The sequence below is a fragment of the Pagrus major genome, chromosome 8, assembly GCF_040436345.1.
Source record: "Pagrus major chromosome 8, Pma_NU_1.0".
Lineage (NCBI taxonomy): Eukaryota > Metazoa > Chordata > Actinopteri > Spariformes > Sparidae > Pagrus > Pagrus major.
The window spans coordinates 10,518,275-10,542,308 of record NC_133222.1 but is presented as its reverse complement, the minus strand read 5'-3'; the positions used below and the strand labels follow the sequence as shown (position 1 = coordinate 10,542,308).

Below are 24,034 nucleotides of genomic sequence, written 5' to 3'. Positions count from 1 at the left end.
CAACCAAAGTGACCTCTGTTATTATGCATGAAATACCTCAAAGAAATAAAAAAGAAATCCTTAAAGCAGGTGGCGTCATGGCAACAAAGAAAAAAAATATACACTGAAAGGTTTTGTGTCATTAAACATCTACTGTACAGAGGAGCAAATATCTTAAACATGTACAACTATACAAAAGATGATTAACTGATGTGTAATATTAACAGAGAAAATAACGTGGAGGACCGACTTCCCCATCAGTTGGGCACTTTCGGCTCAATTCTGAGTGAGGCTTCGTACATGCTTTCTTCATCCAGAACAAAGCTGTTATCCAGTAGATACTGGGATACCTGCGACATTAAATAAAGAAAGGCAAGTTTAAAGAACGTTCTTTCAACTAAAATCAAATCTTCACACTTTTTTTAAACAATACAAAACAGCTATGTTGACCTATATTGTTTTTTGTCCACATCAGTGGTTGCCAACCTTTTTGGTTTGTGACCTCTTTATATGAAGCTTGTGACCCATCATCAGCAGCACTCTTTATACTGCAGTAACATAAGCAGTAACACATACTGTGTATGTGCTTGACAGAATCAGGTTTATTTTCCTTTTTTTTAAAGCAGGCCTATAGTGCTTTTTTTCATTTTTTTCCCTTTCCTTCAGTGTTTTATACATGTTTTTGTGCATGTAAAAAAACTTTAGTTAAGGAAGTTAAAAAGGGTCCACACCAACAAAAGCTCCTCTCTCCCACAGAAAACACTGCTCCTGAAATGCCTCGTCAGGAGTCCTGCCTTTAATTCAGTGACTTTGTGACATCACAATATGTCGACATATATGACTTGAGTAGTCTGGCTGCAGAGAGACAGTTTCATTTTTACTGTTTCAGCCCTGAAAACCCAGCCCTAAAACTAACACATTTGACAAAATTAAAGCTTTTCCTGAAGAACATACTGTAGTTTTAGACATATCTTCTCTTAAGGTGTCACAAGCCAAAAAGGTTCCTCTCCACTGGTCTACAGTTTTGGTCCTTATTTACCTTTGGTTGCAGGTCAATCTTGTATGCTGTTTGCTGAAACTGCCTGATTTCTCTGATGATGTGAGAGATCTGAAAAACAGAAAGAAACAAAACAACCCAGGGTGTTAAATTCTGACTCTAAACACACTCTTGGTCTCTTTCAGGCGACAGGCCACCGAACATCTCACCATTCTCATCTTGGAGAAGTTGACCAAGTTGTCTTCGGTGTAGTTTGGTGTCCCCTCCTCAATGAAAGCCAGGTCGGTGAGGTACATCCCCAGATAGGGCACACAGGGAGGATCACAGCTGGTGGGAAAAAAACACACACACATTATTGACTTGTCCTGCATGTTTGCGTTATTGATCCAGTGCAAAACTATGTCCTTGAACTGAACTCACTTCTTCAAAGCCTCTCTCAGGTTTTTGAACCTTCCTTCTGATGAGACCAGCTTCTGCAGCTTGTCAATCAAAGCTTTTGTCTGAAAAAAAAAAAAAAGGTTATCAAGAGCACAGTTAGAAGAGAAAGGAAGAAAAAAACTAAACAGACAGCACATTAGGAGACGCGCACCTGCTTGGAAACCTTGAGCCAGGTCTTCTTGAGGCGGAAGACGGAGCTGCGGTTGAGGGAGGAGGTGATCTCGAGCACGGCGTTGTAGTTGTGGAGACAGCGACAGATGTCGGCCACAGCCACCCATTTCTCTATGACGGCTACTCGAGTGACCACGTCGTCACAGCGCAGGATCTCCGTGGCGATAAGGTTGCTTATCTGGCAGGAGAAAGAGAGAAACGATTGTTTTCCCCCTCAAATCAAGATGCACAGTGAAAAAGTTTGGCTGATCGAAACATACATCATTGAAGTGCTTTGTTGTTCTCATGATATACGGCGTCTTCTCATTCTTGTCGTTCTTCATCCAGCCTTGTCCAAAGAATTCCCTGTTGACAGATTAACAGAAAGAAAATGTGAACACTGACTCGGTTCGTTTCTGTACGGCTGTTGTCAGCTGAGATGCGATGGCACTCACTCGTACGGGATGACCTTAAACACCACGTGGTCCAGCAGAGTGAGCTGTTCTGCGATCTCCAATGCAGAGTGGTTCTCGAAAGGATCGCACTTCCCTCCCTCCATCTAGGAGAAACAAAGCAGCCAAAAATTGATTGGAACTGTAGCCTGTGAAAAGTGGCATGTACAGTAAGTAAAAAAGCAGAACATGAATATTCAAAAGTCTGTTGAATAGATGTTGGTAAACGGTTAATGTCAAGTGATCTGAAGGCTGAGCAAAGGTTCACTGATTATGATGTTTCACTTGCTTTGGGTAGAGAAATGTAGAAACAAGACAATCATTTTGAGTTGCAGCTCTAATGTCTTCTTCAGAAAAGCCCCACATTGTGCTTCTGGTTGAACTGCATAATTGCAGATATATATTTGCATATTTTTAAAAATAATCTTGCTTCCGGCACCTTCATAACTGCTCCACACTAAACATTAACTCACCAGTTGTGTCACGTCTTCAAGGGTGATCTGATTGTCACCGTGATCTTCCTGAGTTAGAGTCCTGACAGATGGGAAAAGAGAAGTTCAAGCCCTGAGATGTGTGCAGCATCATAAATCCTTCCAAATGTCGGGTTCATATAATAAGTTGTAGTCCGGTGATCAAACAACACATGACAGTACCTGATGATGTTGGCTGCTGCTTTCCTCTCCTGGGTCAACAGCTCCGGGTCATGCATCACTTCCTCCAGGAAGGCAATAACTTTTGTCTTCAGCTCATTGTTTGTCTCAAAATCCTGGAGAGGGGCAGACAGACAGACACATACAAGTGGCTTGAACACAGAAACCTCCAGTTTATTCATTTCACATAATGTTTTTGAACACTGAACCGATTAAATGATCGAAATCAAACTCTCAAGTTTTCTGTTAAGTCAAAAATTCATGGGGTTTTCTCCGGTCACACACACAGAACTCTAAACATTTTGCAGAATTAAGTGTTGAATTCATGTTTCACAGCTCACCTGCAGAATCAATGTGAACAGAAGCAGTGAGTCAGGATATGAATATATATACACAACCATTATTAATATGACAGTGTTATGAACTGTGCCTATAAATATGTGTTGGGATGTTTTACCGGAGAGTGTTTGGACACCCAGTGCCTCAGGACATTCAGAACTCTGTTGGTCGCTGCTCGTCTGATCACAAACTCTTTGTCTCCATTTCTCTGATCTGTTGGGAAGCCTGCAGGAGATGTGATGAGATGAGATTTTACACTGAGCTCTCATCACTATGATGTATACAGCTTTAGCAACAAAGAAAAACAAAATTTGAAGAATCCATAAATCTAAAATTCGAGCAAATTGAACCTGACATGGGGTGGTTTTGCAATGCTTGAAAGCTGACTAGACCTGAGTCCTTATATAAGAATGGATCAGTGTGTATACCAGTGCTGGCGAGGGACATCCGCCGATATTTTTCCTTTGTAGGTGTGCCCTCATTTGCTCCAGCTGTTGCAATAGCGAAGGCAGAGGCAGCCGACAGGGCACTGCGGTTGTTATCCATCTCTCTACACGAGGACATCACCATGCCGTTGTTGTAGGAAAACAGGGAAAACTCTACAGGGAAGCATAGAGACAAAGAAAATAAGCCTCTGGAAACTGGCAAGAGATTGATTTTGGCATCATGTTAAATAAATGGGTGGTCAGTTAGAGGAAGGACATAAGGAACAGCATGTTTTTACATTAAATATGACTCAAAACTGTTGGTAAAATATCATTTGTATCAACTGTGTTACTGTAAAGACTGCAGAGTAGCCTGAGTGTCATTGCACAAGTCTCCACTGTGGGGCACTACAAGCCAACATGACTCTTTCCCTCCAGACTTGCCTTCACAAGAGGCTTTGATATTCAAGATGGTTGCAGCTAAATATAGCCACCAAATATCAGCATAACAGAGGAATCAACAGATTCTCTGCAGTCTGCTATGTTTAAATCCCGGGAACATCGATACATCACAAGCAGCCGAGGATCCTACACATTGTGAGACACTCGCTGCCTCACAATTTCTGTTAATTCTTGACTTCCGACGATAGATTCTTTTAAAAACCCATCGTGTGATTTTTGTCATAAGATGTAGAAGGCGCAGATAATCTTGGCTCCAGTGAAACAGCCTCATCGCTGTGGGCGGAAGGGAAAACACGCTCTTGATGTAGTTGCTATGACACAAGTTTCCCTAACACCTACTGAAGCCAAGCATTGGCTTTCCCCACATGATCATCAACTGGTTTAATTTTAATATAAATTACGCTTCAGCCGTGTGAGCTAATGCAAAATGAGGCCGTATAAAATAATTAATCCACAACCTTTTTACAAACCTAAGAATATTTTCAGCTTTGTTTGTATTAGTCTGTTCCTGTGGTCAAACAAAAACACTGACGAGAGCTCGGTGATGAACAGGCCGAGGCGTTGGATACAGGTGGCATGTTACAAGCTTGGTTATGACACTATTGAGTCGTGCACATAATCTAGGACACAATGTACCTGAGGAGTTTTTGCATTTGAGGTTTTTCGGGGTGGTTGGTGACTTAGTTGGAGAGGCTTCTGCGTCCCCGTCATCACTCTGGTTTGGATCGTTGTCACTTTCTTCTCGCACAGAGAGATCTGCATCAACAAAATCACGCGGATCATTAAAAACATCATTACAGCAGATCACAGTTGGAGTAATTTGCTGAGGACTGGCCTGATGACCTACCTTGTTTGGACACGGGAGTATCCTCCGCCTTGTCCTTCTTGTCCTCTCCCTCGTCAGGGATTTTGCTTGCGCTAGGGCTGGACACATACAGTTTGTTGATGTCCAAGGTGGTCTTGCTGAATGGTGACATGGATGAGTACATGCTTGCATAGCCGTTTGAGGAGCAGCTGAGGGCAGCTAGGTCAAGAGCTTTGCCCCCAGTGATGATGGGGATGTTGAGGGAGAGCTTGCGCCGGCGGTTTGGGGATGAATTCTTGGCAATGGCGAGAGGGGGAGGTGAGGAGAACTTTCTGCTGGCCCTGGGGGAGCTGGGAGGCTCTCCATACAGAAGTTTACTGTTCTGACTGCTGGCAAAGAATAACTCCAGGGACCTGCATCAAGGGAGGATATAAGCATATGAATTTAGGACATATAAGAGTGTGTTTTTCTTTGATATTTGTAACCATACCTCATGTTTTAAGAGCTTAGCTAAATACACAACACCTCCTAAATAATTTATGCAGCCCAGCAACCAGAAGTCTCTCTGCAGCCGTGTCTCGTCGTTTTAAAGCAGGATACAAGCTGCAGTGTTGCAGAAAAACCTCTCCCACTCCCTGCCACCCTCCTGGCGACCTCACGGGTTCCCATAAATAGCACAGCGAGTGATAGTGCGCATGGCCACTGCTGACACAAGCAGCCAAGTGTAGGTGTCTCACAGTGACATGACAAGCGCCACGGGAGAGCATGCTGCAGGGCGTGGGCATGGGGAGTTCCCCGTGATCTGAGCCCCACAGAGGGGCCCGCGCTCTCAGCCTGTGGAGAGGCGAGCGAGCCCCACCGCAACGCTCCGTCAATATTTCACACTATGGATCTTTTGCAGACAAGGAGAGAGGGAGGGAGGGGAGGGTGGGGTCCTGCAGCACTGAGGTTGGTTGCCACAGAGCGACAGGACCCAGTTGAGACACTCCCAGGCAGGCAGGAGAGACCGGACCCAATTACTACCTTCGACTACTGAACACACAAATACACACACACGCACACATGCACAGTGATACTGAAACATCATAGAGCCTGCTTTCCTCGACTGCTGCTGCTCACATTAACCAACAAAACAAGCTCCCCAAATACACACACAAAGCTTCAAAGATCACCGGATGTAACTGTTCAGATACAGAATCTAAACACTAACTCTGTCACGTGTAACCAATATCTCTGAACACCGACTAGACTCACATTTCACCCTCCTTACATCCATCCTTAATGAAATTCACATTCAAATTTAAATGAACTTCACTGGCAGTACTGTCAGAACAAATGTGAAGAATCTGCTAATAACTACAATGAATACAAGTGTCAATAAACCAATAAAGGCAAATAAAATGCATCTCTAATAATAAGGATTTATTCAACCTAATAAGGCAGTCTTCTTGCTCAGGTAGCTGCAAGAACATAGTTAACTGTTAATAAGTTCAGAATAAAGTAATTATTCAGGTCAGCCAATTAAAGCTCAGCAGTTACAACTGTAACTTAAACTCAATGAATGTGTTTGTACAATTAAAAGTAACTCAAGGCTTTATCTATGTTGTCAAGCAGTCTGTATAAAGTTTCTTATAAATGTTAATGTCAAACAATAAACATGTTTATGATGGTTATTAACACTTATATAGTCTTTTTAAAACATAATTATGTTAATAAGCATCTGATAATGGCTATAAGCGCCTTATTACCTATTGGCTAACACATATAGCCTTACCAGTTGTTTGTGGTGTGTCGTGGGATTTTGTTACAATCACAGATTATTGTTGCAATGTACAATTATACAACACACAATGAATGAGTTTTTATTTACTATATCAGTCCTTTGTAGACATTAATTTCCAAATCTGGAGGCAAATTCTATACCTTAAAAAAATCCTTTAAAAACCTTCCAGAAAAAACAAAAATAAATGTGTACAGAGTGATTAGGTAACACGTCATAGAGGCTTATGACACAGATATGAATACAGGTGTGCCTTGAGATTTTGCCCTTTGGTGTAACTTGGGCACAGATCATTTGAAAACCACTGCTATAGAGCACACACTGCCTTTATGTTCGAACTGAGATTCCTCAAGTGAAACTACTCACAATTTCATAAATTTATATGGCTGCAGTTAAACCTTAAAGTTCAAGCCCCTTTGGCGCCTGCCCATGCCTTGCATTCACGAGAGGACAACAAAGCTTTACATCATTATAGATCGATCTCATCTTTATGCAGCACAGTAAGGGGTGGAAGGATGCCAAACATCACAAATAAGATTTGTTTTTCATTGCAAATGCTGTCAACAACCTCGCAACGTTCAGATCTGTCCAAATGTGACTCACCGAGCCGGGATGGCACTGATGGGCTTCTTGTAGATGGTGATGAGTTTGTCTAGCACCACATCAGCAGTGGTGAACACGCGATAGGAGTGCAGGAAGGTGTTGAGGAAGTCGATGGAGAGGAACCGGAGGTCGGTCAGTCTCTCCAGCAGGCGCTCGACGCTGGCGTAGCGGATCTGCAGCACCTTGCAGGAGTTCATCATCTTACTGAAGCGGATGTCGACGTCATCGCAGTACAGACTTGAATCTGACCTGCTCAGGAAAACAAAAGACAAACAACCTTAGAGGGAGAAGCTGCACAGAGCTGCATGTACATCTACGGTAAAAATGAGGCTTACTTGATCATCTGTGGCACTGTGACTTTGGAGTTGTCTTCAAAAGCATTCATCATTAGCCCATTGCAGCGGATGTTGTCTATGCACTGTAGGACAGATGCAGCAGAGGAGAACAGAGAGGATATGTTAGCGAGTTCTGAAACTTGCAGGCTTTCTGCCGACATCCTCGGCTTCTCGTCTGACTGTCGGAGACTGTGATTCATGTTGACATGCCTGGCTGATGTCACTGGTCCATGCAGACTTCTCCTGCCTGGAGGAGGCCACCAGGATGACTGTGAATGACTGGCTGTCCTTCGGCTCCACGACAATCTTGAAGTCCAGGTGCTCCATGTCCTGGCCGCTCTTGTCTGATTTGGCTTTGAGGCAAAAACGTAAAGACATAACTCGATGTCATTTTTTACTATAAAGGCATAAAAATACATACATGTTAAGTGTTTTTTTTATACACAAAAGACAATGAAAAAAATCATTTTTTGTATAAAAATAAGGAAATCAGTCAACATTTCATCTTTTATATTTAGTTATTTAGAGACTGTTGTACTTTCTAGTGGCACTACCTGCCTGTTCCAAATATTAATAGATTCTGGGACACTGCAGTAATAACACATGGTACATAGGATGCATATTTTTTATAAGCTACTATATGAATAAAACACTCACACTCATCATCTGTTCCCTCAGGGTCCTCCATAAGAGTGCAGTCTATAAGCGAGACTACTCCATTCTGAAAACAACATACAATATACATTTAGTTCCTTGGCATGAGCCTCATTTGACTCACCATGCTGTAAAATTGCATAACCCACCATACGTTTACACTTCAAAGGTTAGGGTTCATCAGTTGACTGGTGTTATGAATTTTAGAAGTAAATCTGATCTCAGCTGTTGAAATATCCTAAAAATACGGATGTGTTTGTGAAAACAGCTTAGTTTTATTCCATAAGACTTTGCCTCATATGCTGCTGAACTTTGACATCATCTGCCTAAGTGGTGCAGGAAACGCTGAAGTAAAATGAGAGGAACTGCAGACTACATGGAGGCGTCATTTACTGCGAAGCCTGTGCATGTGAAGACCCTGCACTTACAGTGAAAACTGTTAATAGGGTTGCATATGGGGTCTGATTTCATAAGAAGCTTGAGGATTATAATTCTCAAACAGCTGTATCATATAATAGCAATGCATGAAATGTGAAAGGGGGCACTTTTAGCGATGAACCCACAGAGAATTTATAACCTGAATCTGCAGCTCCCCCTCGGAAAAGCTTTATAGCGACTTTCCGCTCATTGTTTAGCTGTCCACCTGACAACTTTACTGTTTTGGCTCACTCTTACTGCTCTCATGGTGTTGTTGTGTTTTCAGCACCAAACGGCAGGCAGACACTTTTTTAGCAACTAGATGGTGAACGTAGAGGAGCATATGGCAGCTAAAGAGGCAGATATTTCCCTCAGGAGTTGACCGAACATGGAGCTTAGGGAGTAAGAAATATTGAAGTAGCCTGAAAAATGAACGACATTTCACAAGAAGTAGCTATAGTTTTACTGTAATGATAATTAAGGTTTTAAGTTGAAAGATTTGGGACTTCTTGGACTTCCTTTGTAATGTTGAGTAATGTGGAGTAATAATTTACCACCACTACACACGTTGAAGTGACATCAAGCAGCTGCTTTCAAACATATACACTGAGCCTGTGTGTGTGTAAGCAGGCTTGTATGAGCGCATGTAGCTGCCAGTGGTCATCGCCACTGATAAAAGCCACGACATCACTAACCCTGTAGCTTTCATCTCCTGTCAGTTAATCCGTTCAATTTAGCTCAGAGATTCAGGGGTTTTTTATGCGGAGCCGTAAGATTGCGGCGTTTGAAATAAGAAGCAGCTAGCTCAGCAGCGCAGGCCCACCTTGGTGAGATGAAGCTTTCCCCCAGAACCTCTGGTGCAGATGATTAAATGCTTGGAGAAGAGAAAGCACTGCCTCTCCCCCTCCTTCTTCAGAGACAGAGAGCCCAGTCGCCCACGGGTGATCTTGCCCTTCTCGCTCATCGGCACCTGGATGAGAGACCCTGGATGTTGGAATAAAAGAGGAGAGGGAGAAAGATACATATATAAGTGGAAAAGAGGCGAGGATGGCGGAAAAAGGAGCATAAGGTGGGGACTGTGTAGAAACTGAATAAAAGACGTACTAGGGATTAGATAATCTAGCATTTCTGTCTTCCCTTTCCTCATCCGTCAGGGCCTGTTGGGGATGTGTGACATTTAAAGTCCCAGATTCATCATCAGTTTGCCTCTGAACAGTCTAATTACACTTGGAAATTAAAGACTCTCCTCACAAGGAGTACATGCTGATCCCCAGAGAGACAGAGAGAGAGAGAGATGGGTCTTTTTTAAAAACTGAAGCTGAAGATGCAGGATCAGGCTGTCAGACAGGTAAGGAGGGACAGGAAATCCCCCCTCTGCTGCAATGATGCTTTTCTGTGGAATTGGAGGTTTTTCTTTGCCGGGATCTGAAGTACAACACTTGACGGCAGGAGTTACCTTGTCTCACAAATGTCTGGCTGGTGTCAAGGAGAATCTCGCAGCCCTCCACGATCATGCGCTCGATTGCCAGGTTCTTCCGGATGTTTTCAGTCTCACTCACTTCGTCGTGCATGATTCTAGGGAAAAGGGACATTTCGTCATTCTTCTTTGATCTTTATGGGGCTGCACAGGATCAAACACATTAAATCTTACTGTAGATGTTCATTTCATGATTTTTCTCCCACTTTCTCTAACATTTTGAGTCTTTTGTTATGCTACTGTTTTTATAGAAAACATGATAACCATTTTTATCATACTGGACATTTGTTATTTGCTAACTGCAGGAAATAACATTAACATTTTTGAAGAAGATAATATTGTTATCTTGATATCAGACCATACATTATCTTAGATTTAGGATATTGTAATATTGTGATATGGCATAAGTTTAGTCTTTTCCTGGTCTTAAAGGACCAGACTGTTCTATCTGTTCTAATAGCTGTCTTACCCACATAGTCAGATACACATTACTAATGATTATGTTTTTAAAAAATATCACTGTGTTTATTTTTTGTGTCCCAATAATCATCCTTCCAATACTGTTGAAATATCAAAATTGTGTTTTTTGGTGAAAACTATTGAGATATTAGATTTTGTCACCCAGTCCTAGCATTTATAAAGTGCTTTTGAGGAGATTTTAAAATATCAAGATATATATTGTGTTTTGCATTATAGCCTAAAAATATCACAATATTATTTAAAGGTCATATCACCCTGCTACGGAAGCCCTGAGAGGCAACTGAGAAAAACAAAATCCAGTCATCTAATCCAGTAATCTAGTCATTTTCTCAAAAAAAAAAAATTCTTTCACCTGTTCCTAAATCAAAAAGATGTCTCACTGAACTCTCAGGGCTTCTGTACCCAGCCCCATGTGTGTGTCTTGACTTTAACTGAGTCACACAAAAGTACCTGGAGAGCTCCTCCAGCTTAGATTTGGCATAGTCCAGACTGTTTCTCTCTATGTGTTCGTGAGGTGTGTGGGCCAGGAGTTCATGGAGCGTAAGAATGTAGCGAGGAATCTACAGAGAAAGAGAGTCACACTCAAATATAACAGCTTACATGCAGGCATAAATGTAACAACAGCAACACAACGACGCACCCGCAGGAATATACACGTGCACATTCACTAATGAGAAGTAGATCAGCGGAGAGCACAATCTACACTCATCAGCAAAATTTATTATCAACACAGCACAGCCTGCAGTAGGCCCCAGCAGAGTGGACTGTCGGGAAACTGCGTGCCTCGCCAGAAAGGAGCCGTTATTAAAGCCCGAGCTCAAAAAAAAAAAAACAACAGCTTTTTATAGACATGAAAAACACTACAGGGATATTCTGAGCAAGAGCAGACAAATGCCTGCTGTTTCTGTTTTTGATCAGCGCTGCTACAATATGGGACATCGCTCACGGAGCCAATGAGTGCTCAAGGAGGAGGCGGGTCTTTGAAGCCAAGTCCTGACTGAGCCATGATGGCCAGAATAGAGGCCAGGATGCATTAATGAAAAATATTTTCAAGTGGAAATTAGTCCATTTGGTTACAAGGGTTTTATTTAATCATATGTGCCATTTGCCATTTTGCTCACATTCATCTTACACATTGTGGTACCTCCAATAAGTAGAGGTATAGATGTCGCTACAACAAAAAATGTATAGCAGCATAGAGTCTGGGGGCTAATAAATAAGTCTATATAGATAAAATCCACACTAGCAATGTAACACTGGCTAGTAAGCTAGTTAGTTACCAAGAAGTAAGCAGACTACAGAAGCTCTGTTTACAAGAAAACTCCACAGGGCACCTTTAAAGTCAAAAGTGACAATTTTAAGATATTAGAGCACGGGATAAAATGGCTTTGGACTTCAGACAACTAACTTGTAGCAGCATACATCACATGTACATGATATAAACAATATTCAAGAATATTCAAGGAGTTCAATTTGTAGATGGAAAATACCATTATGGGACTAATAGCACATTCCAGTTGGAACTCATGTGTTTATTTTGGATCTTGATGACGGGCCTTCTCTCTCTGTTAACATCTGGATCACAGGCAGCGCCTTTAAAAGACGTCCAGGTTTGACTATCCAGAAAACAAAGCGGCCAACTGCTTTACAGACAGCTACAACTGGGTTTCACTGGCATAGCTATTGCCAACTAGTATTAAGTTGGTGAATTATATGGCCCAAGGGTAACATTTATATGTGGAGAGAGGAACTTGGCCCAGAACGGCTGTGAGAGCTCAGAATTAACGACAAAATCTGGCTCCAGGCTGCAGCTCTGCAGCAAATAAATGGGTCTGCCTTTATTTCTCGTGTATATCAGTGAGACAAATGAGCTAACCTGGAACATGGGGTAGGTGAGGAAGGTCTCCAGAGTCCTCTCCTCACAGTCAGGCTTGGCCTCGTACTGCTTCAGCAGCTTGTCAAAGTCACGGTTCTGCTTGCAGTGAGCCAGGATCTGCAGGCTGTACTGGTGGTTCCTCACAAACTCCTGGTAGATGTTCAGCATGGGCAGCAGGATATCGAACAGGTCGGCTGGGGAGAGATCAATACCAAGACACTGTAACAATGACACAAGCAATGCTGAGGGCTGTGGAGTAATTTATCGTGAGATTCACAACGGTCACATTATAAAATATGTTTCTTACCCAGTACTAACGTTGGCCAGCTCGCTATTCTAGCTTTTAGACCCTGGTAGAATATCTGATGTAGAAACATGATGGTTTCACTGCAAAAAAGGAAAAAAAGTAAATTAAATATGTTTTCATCTTCTCAAACAAATAAAGCTTTTACAAATTTCCAAAATTCGAAGTAGTATATCAAAGCCTGACATCAGGCCATGTGTATAAGAGCATCCGTACACAGGGTTTCAGCATAAACCTGCATGGATGAATGTGTGGATAGATCCTAAACAGGCTGATGAGGGTGCATGCTGGAAACTCAAGCTGGAACCTTGAAACCTTACATCTGAGAGCCCTTATATGTCTGGATGATACAATAGATAGCATACAGCTTGCTTGACACCATGTGTCCTTTCAGTTTACATTGTGAGAAATAATATTTTTAATTCTTAATCTTTCTTCATAGAAATTCTGTTTATGTTGAGGGTGAAACACAGAACACGTCCTGAAGACTGTAAGAGTAGGCAAAGATCAGCGGCCAAACCAAAGGCTGCGTCTTCTGAGGAGCATAAATATATTCAGCACGTCATTGTTTCCTAGATTTTGCGGTTTAGGGTTTTTTTTATTGTCAGCTTTTGTTCTTGTGGAAAGGTCAGGAGGGTGACCAAGATCTTTAGGAGTCATATCTTACAGATTCCCCCTTAATGTTCAAACTCTCAGATATAGAACCTTTAAGATGATTATGAAAGGATCCAACCTGTTGAGGAATATGCTGCTGACATCATCGTGGGTGATGGGCGGTTTCTTGGAGCTGGCTGCCATGCGGAGCGGCCTCAGGAAGTTGTTCACCAGGATGTGAAGCTGCTGGACGTACTCGGCCTCCGAGTCCAACATGCTGAACACCACCTGGTTCCTCTTCCTCATGCTCTCTGCATGTGGTGAGCGGATATAATCCTGGATGATTGTCTTCCACTTCCTCCTGCAGATCCAGCCTCGCAGGAAGCTCTGGACCTGGAAATGTAAAGGCTCTAGTCAGGTTCTCGTCATGTTGAGATACTCTGAATATGTTGCAACAGGTATAAAATCGTATGCTTTACTTTTTTGATTTTCTTGATTTCTGAGTCGTCATCGGACGGGGCGGCTGCGGGGCTGGCGCTGATCTTCTCGTTGTCTTTGAGCAGCCCAGCGATCTGCAGGAGGAAGCAGCCAGAAGAAAGACCAATCATTCCCACTCACACACTCCTCTTCTTCTGACTTACTGTACCAGCATGTAAACAAAGTGACTGAGTCAACAGGACAGGACCTGTCAGCACTGTCAACACTGAGACATTAGCCTGACTAAACTATTTGTCTTCACTTGGCTGGTGTCTCTGCATCAATATTTATTTACATTGGTCATTTAAAAGCAATATGCAACAAACTGTCCTGCATATTGACATAAACAGGCTGCCAAAAAAAAAACAAAAAAAACAGACAGACTGAAGCTGCCTTGAACTGTTTGAAGCGAAGTGTCTCCATTTACTTTGTAGACGGCGAGAGAGTTAATTGTCGTTGCATTTCATAGAAGAGATGCAATATAAAGCTGTGTTCATGCATATTCAGCACATAATTTGATTTCAAGCATCACATTTGCACATTAAAGTAAAATGACTATTTGATCTGAAGAGTACAGCCGGGAACGCGGCCCTGTTGGAGGCATTGTTTCTGAGAGGAGATGCAAAGTGGTTTGGCCCTTGCGCGTCTCTCTCTCTCTCTGTGACGGAGTGGTGCTTCCATCTCTGTCCTCTCACGCTACTCCATACACATATGAGACAAACATAAAAATAATCAACATAATCCATCGTTCTCCCACTGGTTCAGCTGCTATTTGTTGTGCTGGCAGGACGAGGTGATGATCGGACGCAGACAAATTCTGGAGAGGAATGAGAGAGCGATGCGAGGAGAAGAAGTGGTATTGTGTTATTGTGCCAATTCAGGAAGTCTATTTACAGCAGGTCTGACTGATATTGTGTGTGGCCGCCACACATTTGTCTATAGATGGAAAATCCTGTAATCCTTGGCTATTGTGATTCATACAGAGAGGACAAAATCCTGGATATTTTAACAGCACTTGCTTTGGTGTTGAGGACCCCGATACAGTCTACCATCAGGACACCCAGTGCAGCCAAAGTAGCCCAAACAGATACTGCTGAGTGGGGCTGTTATGCTCTATCTGTTTATTTAACAAAAGTATTCTTCTTCTTCTTCTTCTTCTTCTTCTTCCATTTTATGACAGTAGCATGAAACGGTAGCAATCAGCGTTAAGCATTAGCGTTAGCTACGATGACAAAGCGAGAACGGAAAGAGCCGCTGGAATATCGTTACACCCCTGATTTGGACCTACAGTATATCCTGGAAGTTTTCTCTGTTACATTGTTTTTTTACTGCTATTTAGAGTCCTCAAACATAGTATATCTACAAGTTTAACTGCTTAAGTGTTTAACTTACAGAATGTAAACACGACGCGCATGTTTACATCTGTTTGGTTGCACAATCCAATATGTTCAGCCTTTCTGAATGCACAGCCCGCTCTTGCAACATTTTTACAGCCAATCATGTAAATAATTGAGACATAATCTTACAAGAGAGAATCATCATACTTGATGCATGATTTTTCAAATTGAGTCTATATAAAAAAATCTGAAAAGCATTTCTTGGCCCATCGGCTTGCACTTTTGAGACAGTCCCTAAAACTTCAGCTCCCCAATTTGTCCATCTATTATCATGTAGCTCAAGCTGCAAGGCTTCAGTGTCGGATCATGAGGTAAAAATAACACAAGAGGCACATCAGTTAAAATTGATCCTGAACTTTTTTTTTTTTTTTTTAGCATTTCTAAACCTATTTATTGACATTTATCCTCAAAGAACATTGTAGATCTTACCATCGCTGTAAAGAGTGAATTCAGCTGTTTGTAGCATGCTGTGTTTAGATCTATGTCATTTGGCGAGAGACAGGAGGGGCAAATATTACTGCAAAATTCAGATGCTGTTCGTATCTGCTCAGAGCGCATTATCTGCTCATATCCGAATAATGTATTTATATTTGTTTACATCCCTTCCCCTCAGTGTAAAGACATCACGGTGAATATTACCTCCGACTTAAGCCTTTCAATCTCTATTTCCCCATCTTCTATCTGTTGTCGAAGTTGCTTAGCAACTGTTTTCTCCGTCTCCACAATCTGAAGCAGATGAAGATACTTCTGCATGAGAGTCTCATGCTCGTTGGCCAAGTTTCTGTAACTGTAACACGCGCACACACACACACACACACACACACACACACACACACACACACACACACACACACACACACACACACACACACATTATGTAGCTTGCATAATGAATTTCACATCAGTGTGTGTAGTTACATCTCACATCAAAGCAGTCAGGTTTTTCTTGTGAACAAAGCATTTTTCATGTCATTCCTCATATTTTGACCCCACTTATGAAACCACATCCCTGCAGACGGAGCAGTCTCACCCTCTACTGACTAATTCAACTTCTATCTGCCATGTCTGCACATTTCCCTGACATGTGTGCCTTTACCTGGCATGGGATATTGCAGCCACCCATTCATCGCAGTCCTTTACGTCTTCTGTGCGTAACTCGAGCGCCTTTTGGTTTTCATGGGTGAAGCTGACAGTGAAATAGTACTGAAACAAACAGGGGGAGAGAGGAGGGGGAAGAGGGGGAGGAGGAAGGGTTCCAGTTAGAAACAACAGGACTATCATTAAACTGACATGTTATATGTTCCACACAGAACACGGAGCATTCATTATTGCACGGCTTCTCGATAAATCTATTATATAGTGGCTTAACTGAAGCTTCTCCGCTGCTTTTGTCTTTGTGTTTGTTCCACTGCCTCGCTGCTGCAGACATCAAGCGGGTGATTTAAAACCACACAGGGCCTGGGGAAGCCACATCTTCCTCGCCCACCAGTGCAACTGATGGAGCACAGTGAGGGAAGCACTGTTTCCTAGCAACTGTAGCTCAGCTAAAAATATTATTATTATTATTATTATTATTATTATTATTATTATTATTACGTCATTTACTAGGGGGTCATAGATTAAGCGTAGGTCATTGTTGGGGGTAAATTTTACTATTTCAAATTGTAAAAATCTGTTTGGCGGGGATTCCCTCAGCCAGGTCGCCAGAATAAAATGTTAGCAGTTAACATTTCTGCAAACCATTCACATTTGTGCGCGTCTCGTACCATATTGACATTTCTACAATACGCGTCACATTACGTTCACGTAACATTTTTATGACCTGACCTTACAGGTGAGGTGTTGCAGTTCAAGTCTGTGTTTCAACATTTGTAAGTGTGACACCACTGGGTAATTACATGGAGACAATAGGACAATTTTTGCGCCAACAAAAGCTGTGTGCTTTTGACGAGACCTCGGGACATCTCGTAGCGTGTTCGACGCAGCCAAAGCAGGTATTTCAAGCCAAAATGTGATGTTTTCCTAACCCTACAAGTGTTTTATGCCTAAACCTAACCAGAACATAAGCACAGCATTGTCACAACAACAACAAAAAAGGATAATTCAACCCAAAGAATGTAAAGTTGCAAAATAAAGAAATGTAAAGTTTCAACAAATCCATGGAGACTTCTACCAGTTACTCTGGCAATTGGGTTGTTTTTCCTCCTGTGTAAGGAGCCAGTCTGCACAATGAGTGCATTAGATACTAAATAACATTTTGCTGATAATATGTAAGTACTTGTTCATAGAACACAATTTTGAATCTTTACTTGTTCTATTACTATTTTTACTTAGTAAAGGATTTGAATACTTGTGGTTAAATGACATGAAGGTGTGACTAAATGCAGTGGACACTTTGTTAGGTACACCTGTACAATGTAATGTAATCCAATAAAACTGCTCTGCCATGAAATTTGCCTTTATGATGCCTATAGTGTTTACCTTTTTTACACTGTCATGGAGGAGTTATTCACATTAGATCAGGCCTATTCAATTACTTTTTGAAGGGCAAGGGATTGGACATTTACATTCCCCATGTCTTTGCTTTATCAGTTTTCTACGGAAGCCCTGAGGGGCAAGTGAGTTTGTTTTTTTTCGTGTGTGACAGAGTGAAAAGCACAAAGAAAAACATTTTTTCACTTGGCTCGACACATGAAACAAATATATTTAATGATGAATGTTATAAAGAGTTACTGGTGTTTCAAAAAATAGATTAAACACCTCGAATTTCTGACAATGTCAACAAATACTGAATATTATAAACTCTGTAAAGAAAGACGTGATGGCAGAGCTGTTGCATTAGATTGTACAGGCGTACCTAATAAAGTGGCCACTGAGTGTGATGTGGATAAAGTTAAAAAGAGCAAATGTTGCCTTTATATCAAATGAAGATGTCTGTCCAAAGTGGGTTCAAGTAATGTTTTAACAAATGGCTGCTAAAAATATCCATAACACAGTGAAAATGAGGTTTTCTTATCAAGGAAACCTTTGAATGCATATTCTCTTTTAATTAGAAACATAATAAGTTTGCACTCTTGGGTTTATATAATGTGTATAATGAGAACATTTGCATATCTTTCTTACTAAAACATATGAAAGATTTCAGAAAGTGAGCCACGATAAGACGATACCACAACTCCCAGAAGTGAAATGTCACCTCTCCGTGTTGAGGGAGAGCAGACTCTAATCTTTGGCCTGCAGATGTTCAACAGGCGCCTATCAACCTGCGAGCTGATCATTATTCATGGCCGACTGCGCTTCCATCTTCACATTCATTAGGTATTCATCCTACCGTCAAAGAAAATCTATTTCTGGCAGAGAGGCATGCATGTTGTTGTAGTTTTCCCTCATGATCTCTGTGAGAGCGCAGTCGGTGAGTGTCTGGTGTGAGGCGATGTTGAGCACACCGTCTGCTTCCTGCTTTATGTTTACGGCTGAGTCATGCACCTTTAAACATCATTACTGATCTTAACGGAGAGACGAGTTTGATAGGACATTGATCAGATCTATCATACAGTCTAGATACATGAGTTTTATTTGCTCTTAACTATGTGAATCACACGTAATTAGACATTCTTCATTCTTCTTCTGCCTTGTACACTTGCTTCTTGCTGATAAAACAGCTGTTTCACTGCAGCAATACTATAAAGTATCATATAATGAGATACTGTGATATATTTCCAGGAGAACCAAGCATTGGTAATCTCTCTACTTTCATTTTAATGAGGAGCTTTAAGTCTCTAAAGAGTGCAGGACAATCATGTTTTTATCATCCAGGTCTTTTGATTTCCTAGTGCAGCCTGCACCAAATCAACCATCTCTCGCTCCAGCAGATTCTTGTGTGGCGCTGCTGTTTCCCAGTGTGAGCGAGCTGTGTTTTCTATAAATGGACTCTGACCCCTCCGAGGTACTGCAAGGAACAAATTTAGCCCAGATAGCGCTCGCATTAATAGGAGAGATGCGACTTCTTCTCTCCTCTCTCTCTGTGTTACACCCCGCCTCGTCCAACTGCATCATTCTTTAGGATGCAAATAAGGGTTGCCATAGAAACCTAGGGCTCAAACGCATTATCATTTTCACACTAACTGCATTTGAGGATAAATATAATGTGGGGATTATGGAGGGATCGCTTAAAACCTCAAAACCATAAATCCAGGTAGGGGGGGTTGGAGATATAGGTGATGTTTTCTTGCACTTGTTGTTTGTTTGTTTACATTGAGAGCAGCCTGTCACATTAGCTGTTCATTATTTGTGCTTTTTTCGCTCTCCGCAAACAGGATTCACAAAAAAAAATCAAAGAGAATCAAATATCTTGCCTCTAGTCTATCGAGAAATCAGACCAAGATGGCAGAGATCTGTAGACGTTTAAAAAACGGAGCACAGTGCAGAGGAAACAGCACTGCTGACAAAAAGAGGAAGGTTTTTTTTTTTTTTTTTTGGGTTGCCTTTCTAGCAACCGTGGGAGCACAACATTAGCCACTGTGTTGCATTCTGCTTCGTCAGCACAAAGGCAGCTGTTCACAGGAAGAGCCTGGCCTCACTTTGGATTGCAGCCCTACCTACAGAGTCAGGCACCGAGCCTGGAGAGAGGAGAGGAGAGGAGAGGAGAGGAGAGGAGAGGAGAGGAGAGGAGAGGAGAGGAGAGGAGAGGAGAGGAGAGGAGAGGAGGCGGTGAAGCATTATGCTCCTCTGCTGTTTTTTTCAACAAAACAACAGACCTGTTAACCTTTCCGCTCCTCGCTGCCATGTTCTGCTGATATAAGAAGCAGTCAGTGGAGATCTGTGACGCTGAAGTGAACAAGATTGTAAGAAAACCTTTCTACAAGAGTCTTTCTTTATGGTCCGACTCACGAGAAGTGATGCAACATCTGAAATGCGCACGCAAACTCCAGCACATTGGGCTGAATCATCTCATCCAGGTCATCTAGATCAGAGCTGACTGATCACTGGCACCCTGCTGTTTCTCCGGGCTCCAGCTGCAGTTTCATCATCTCACCACAAGATGGAAACCTTGAAGCAACAACTTTTCTCTCTCTCTCTCTCTCTCTCTCTCTCTCTCTCTCTCCCTCTCTCTCTCTCTTCTGCATGTTTTATTGGCAGGAGCGTTAGGTATATCACTCTCCGCCCTAAAACGTCAATAAGATGATGACTGAAAGTCAAAAGCAAAATATGTGAGCAACCAGGATGCAAACTCACCACCCTGATAAGAAGAGGAATCCATTAACATCTCATGCGCCACTGACAACTATCCCATCAATAAGGGGGGGAACAAAAACGGGGGGGGGGGGATGAAGCTCGGGTTTGCTGCAACCTAAAGCAGAAACACTGCAGAGCCCCGCTGCCAGGGCTGCTGTAACATCATTAGGTGTTAATATTGTTACCTCATCATTAATGCCATGTATGGATTACATAACGAGAGCAATACGGCAATGTGGAACCTCGTGCTGCTCTGCTGCGCTTTGGATTTGAGGTCATCATGCGATGTGAGGAGGAAAAAACACGCATAAAGGAAAAGATCCAAACAGAGTTCAAAGGGAGGGAAATTTACATTCAGTGTTGCACCTCGTCAATATTTCAACATGAAGCCTGAAAAACAATGAAGCAGTGAGTGAGAAAGAGAGCGAGAGAGAGAGAGAGAGCCTGCGTGTGTGTGTGTGCGTGCGCGCTCTCTCCATACCTGCTTCTCCAAACACTCCTTGGCTGACTGTGAAGGTTTGGGTGAAGGCGCCCTGTCGCATATGCATCCCTCCAACAGGTATAATCCCGAGGGTCGAGAGCTGGACTCGTTCTCGAAATAAAAGAGCATATTCTGCAGCAGAGCGAACCACTTTGTGTGCCATTTCGTGTTGTCAGAGCTCTTTTTGCTCAAGCACCCTCGTCTCGTACCATCCTTTTTCGCCAAAAGCCCCAGGTAGGTGACATGACCATCATTAAGTCGTATTCCCTTCTGCATTTTGATGAGGAGGACTTGAGATGCACAAAAGGTCGGGATCGGTCGTTACATCTTTTCTGAAGTCGCTCCAGAGAAGAATCAAATCAAAAAGAAAATAAATAAATAAAGAAAAGGCAAAAAAAGATGTTGACTTTGTGAATGCGGACCACTGGCAAGAGAGCAGGCTTAGTCCACTCTGTCCGACGCATTCACCGTGTTGGCATTTAAGTAAAAAGAGAGGAACAAAACGAGCAGCACAAGTCCAGCATCCTAAAAATCTTCTGTCATACTCCGAGCGCTGTGAAGGTCCACATTATCCGATCGAGTACAAACCAAAAAAAAAAAAGAAAGAAAGAAAGAAAGAAAAAGACGAGGGGGGGGAAATGGGAGCGGAAAAAAAACCCAGTCAAGATGAGAGGGGAAGGGGTTCGGGGTTTGTCCTTTTCTCACATGAAATCTCCAGAAACCAGTAGGCTTGGTGCTGAGCTCGGCAGTGCTGGCTGAAGTCACATGACGCATGCTTGGGAAAGCAGATTTCAGGACCTTGGACAGGGACGTTTCTACAAGATGCCGCATAAGTTGAGTTTCCCTCCGAGCCTACAGCAGCTTCTGTTGAGGATAGAAGGATAAAAAAATGAAACAAAAAGGGGGTGAAGTGAGAGACATTCAGTGGAGAGATCAGACATTTAGCAGGAAGCAGAATAAATGTGCGCTCACCTTATTTTCTTTGGTACATTTCTGTCCTTTTTCATCATCGTTTCATGGCAATCACCGTCGATTTGAATCTGAGCTTTTTTTTTGAAGTGGATAACTAAAAAAGGCTCCACGAGCTAAAGGAGGAGGAGTCTTTTCTCTCTTTCTTTTTTTTTTAATTTGGTGCAACAATTTTCTTTTTTTTTTTTTGCCTACAACTTAAAATCTCAAAAAGCTCTCTTTTTTCTCAAACTTTCAACTGCATGTCCCTGTCACAGAGTGTAGATACATGGACACAAGGCAGAAGACCCAGTGCAGAACACAGAAGACCATAAAAAACAAAAGCATTTTCAGAAAAATCCCAACAACAAAATCACAAACACTTTACATTTCTGCCAGCAGCTTAAGCCATATTAGTGTTATGTGTTAAAGGATAAGTTCACCCAAAAATGAAAATTCAGTCTTTATCTACGTCCCCTCATGCTGGTTTGGTAGTCCACAAAACATTTCTGGAGTTTCACACAAAAACAACGGCAGTAGCTGGAGACTACTTTAAAATGTAAAAAAACCCAACATAAAATAAGTCCATACACCTTGTCTGGCATAACCCAAGTCTCCGGAAGCCCTGAGATCCAAAATCGTTTTTAAAAAGACATTATTTGAACCCTTTCTGAAGCTGAAGTCTTAAACTAAACTAAAATCATTAGCACGGGGCCTCTGGAGACTTTAATCACGCTGGACGAGCTGTATGGAGCCCTTTTATGGGTTTTTTTCAGTTGTTTTTCTACATTTTAGTATGTCCCCATCTTCCTCAGTTGCTCAGGAGAATGCTGGAACGCTGTTTTTCTGTGAAGCTCCTGAAATGTTTCACCTGAACTTTAGATAACGACTACATTTTCATTTTTGGGTGAATGCATCCTTTAAACTTGGACTAGACAAAATACCCACCATAGAAAACAAAAGACAAGTAAAATCAAAGCATCTTCTCAACCTAAAGTCACAAACACTTCACATTTCTGCCACGATATGTTCGGGTTGTATGTGTTAAGATTGAGTTCAGTAATAGCTCCCAGTATTTCATGTCTATGTTTATTGGTGAGCTCGTCCTTGTGTGACATGTCATCTGGAGTCTATGGTGGCCTGGAAGTTGTGAAAAATAACAAACAGCAAGAACCCACCACCATAGTCTGCTTATAAGATGCAGGGTGAAGTTTGTTTTTTTAAAGAGCTTTTAACATTTGGTCTGACTGTTTAAGATCAGTTGCTGCTACTGCTGCATTTTAAAGAGAGCAGTCAGTGACAGGAAGTAGATAGTAGAAGATGAACTGCTGCTCTGGTCGGATGTAGACTCTGGAGGATATCACTTGTCAGACATTGATCACATTATTTTTTTCTATCAGATGTATAGATTACACTGGAAGAGTTCAATTCAATTAACTGTGAAACTGTGGAGTTTTTGAGAGGACCAGCACGATAAAAACATTATAACAACTTCACCTTTATGATGTGAGTAATCATTGTTACTATTCCGGATGTTTTTGTTTTATCAATTTAAAACAATGTTTGATATTTTCCCTCAAAAAAATGTCTTTTCTATTGATGGTTTATTCAGAACCTGGGAAATGAAGTTAAAACAATTTTTATTGTCTCATTTCGGATGTCTTCTGTGTGTTGTTTTTGTTTTTCAGTCATATTTTTGACTGTTACCTGGTTTTTACTTATCTATTTATTCATTATTAGTTATTTTCAGATGAAACAAATACCCAAACAGAAACACTTGAAGGTCAATCTCATCAATCTTTACTTATATACTGCTGATCCTGGCACTGTATCCATCTTTTGCAAGACAGGATGAGACAACATTTAATAGTTAAGTTAAAAATGGCAATAAATGAATAAATAAATAAATAAATAAATAAATAAGGCCGAATTTGCAGCGTGAGCTTGTTTGAACTGCACCATGATGTCATGTGGCGACCGTCAGACGTGTGTGCGTCTCGGCGGTTACAGATCTGCACTGTAAAACATGCTCGAGCACACAGCCAATATGCTTCTTTGAGCACCCAATTTGTTTAAAAGGCACAGGCTCTAATCTGCTGCTGTCAGTCCTCTGGCTACTTCTCAGAGAGGAGATTTATTTATTACTCCATCTCCGTTGTTATCTGCGCTCTCTCATCTATTCTGCCATAAATCCCTGAAGTCTCTGCAGCGTCTTTCTCAACAAGACCTCCTTTTTTTTTTTTTTTTTTACTTCAATTAGTGGCTTTCTACTTAGATTT

The 24,034-nt window shown here is 41.8% G+C and overlaps 1 protein-coding gene across 1 annotated transcript; it reads right to left on the bottom strand.

The window, feature by feature from the left end:
* Positions 1-236: 236 nt before the first annotated feature.
* Positions 237-21,083, bottom strand: rasgrf1 (Ras protein specific guanine nucleotide releasing factor 1). Its single transcript, XM_073471747.1, has 27 exons — positions 20,808-21,083; positions 16,188-16,294; positions 15,731-15,878; positions 13,697-13,789; positions 13,357-13,610; positions 12,627-12,706; positions 12,320-12,513; positions 10,894-11,003; positions 9,943-10,061; positions 9,310-9,470; positions 8,073-8,136; positions 7,626-7,768; positions 7,416-7,498; positions 7,081-7,329; positions 4,740-5,110; positions 4,529-4,648; positions 3,434-3,604; positions 3,124-3,230; positions 2,670-2,782; positions 2,490-2,550; positions 2,020-2,123; positions 1,846-1,930; positions 1,566-1,763; positions 1,397-1,476; positions 1,186-1,303; positions 1,019-1,087; positions 237-329 (listed from the first exon to the last, which is right to left on the bottom strand). Exons 1-27 carry the CDS (start codon positions 21,081-21,083, stop codon positions 237-239), a joined length of 3,771 nt encoding a protein of 1,256 aa, XP_073327848.1.
* Positions 21,084-24,034: the final 2,951 nt, after the last annotated feature.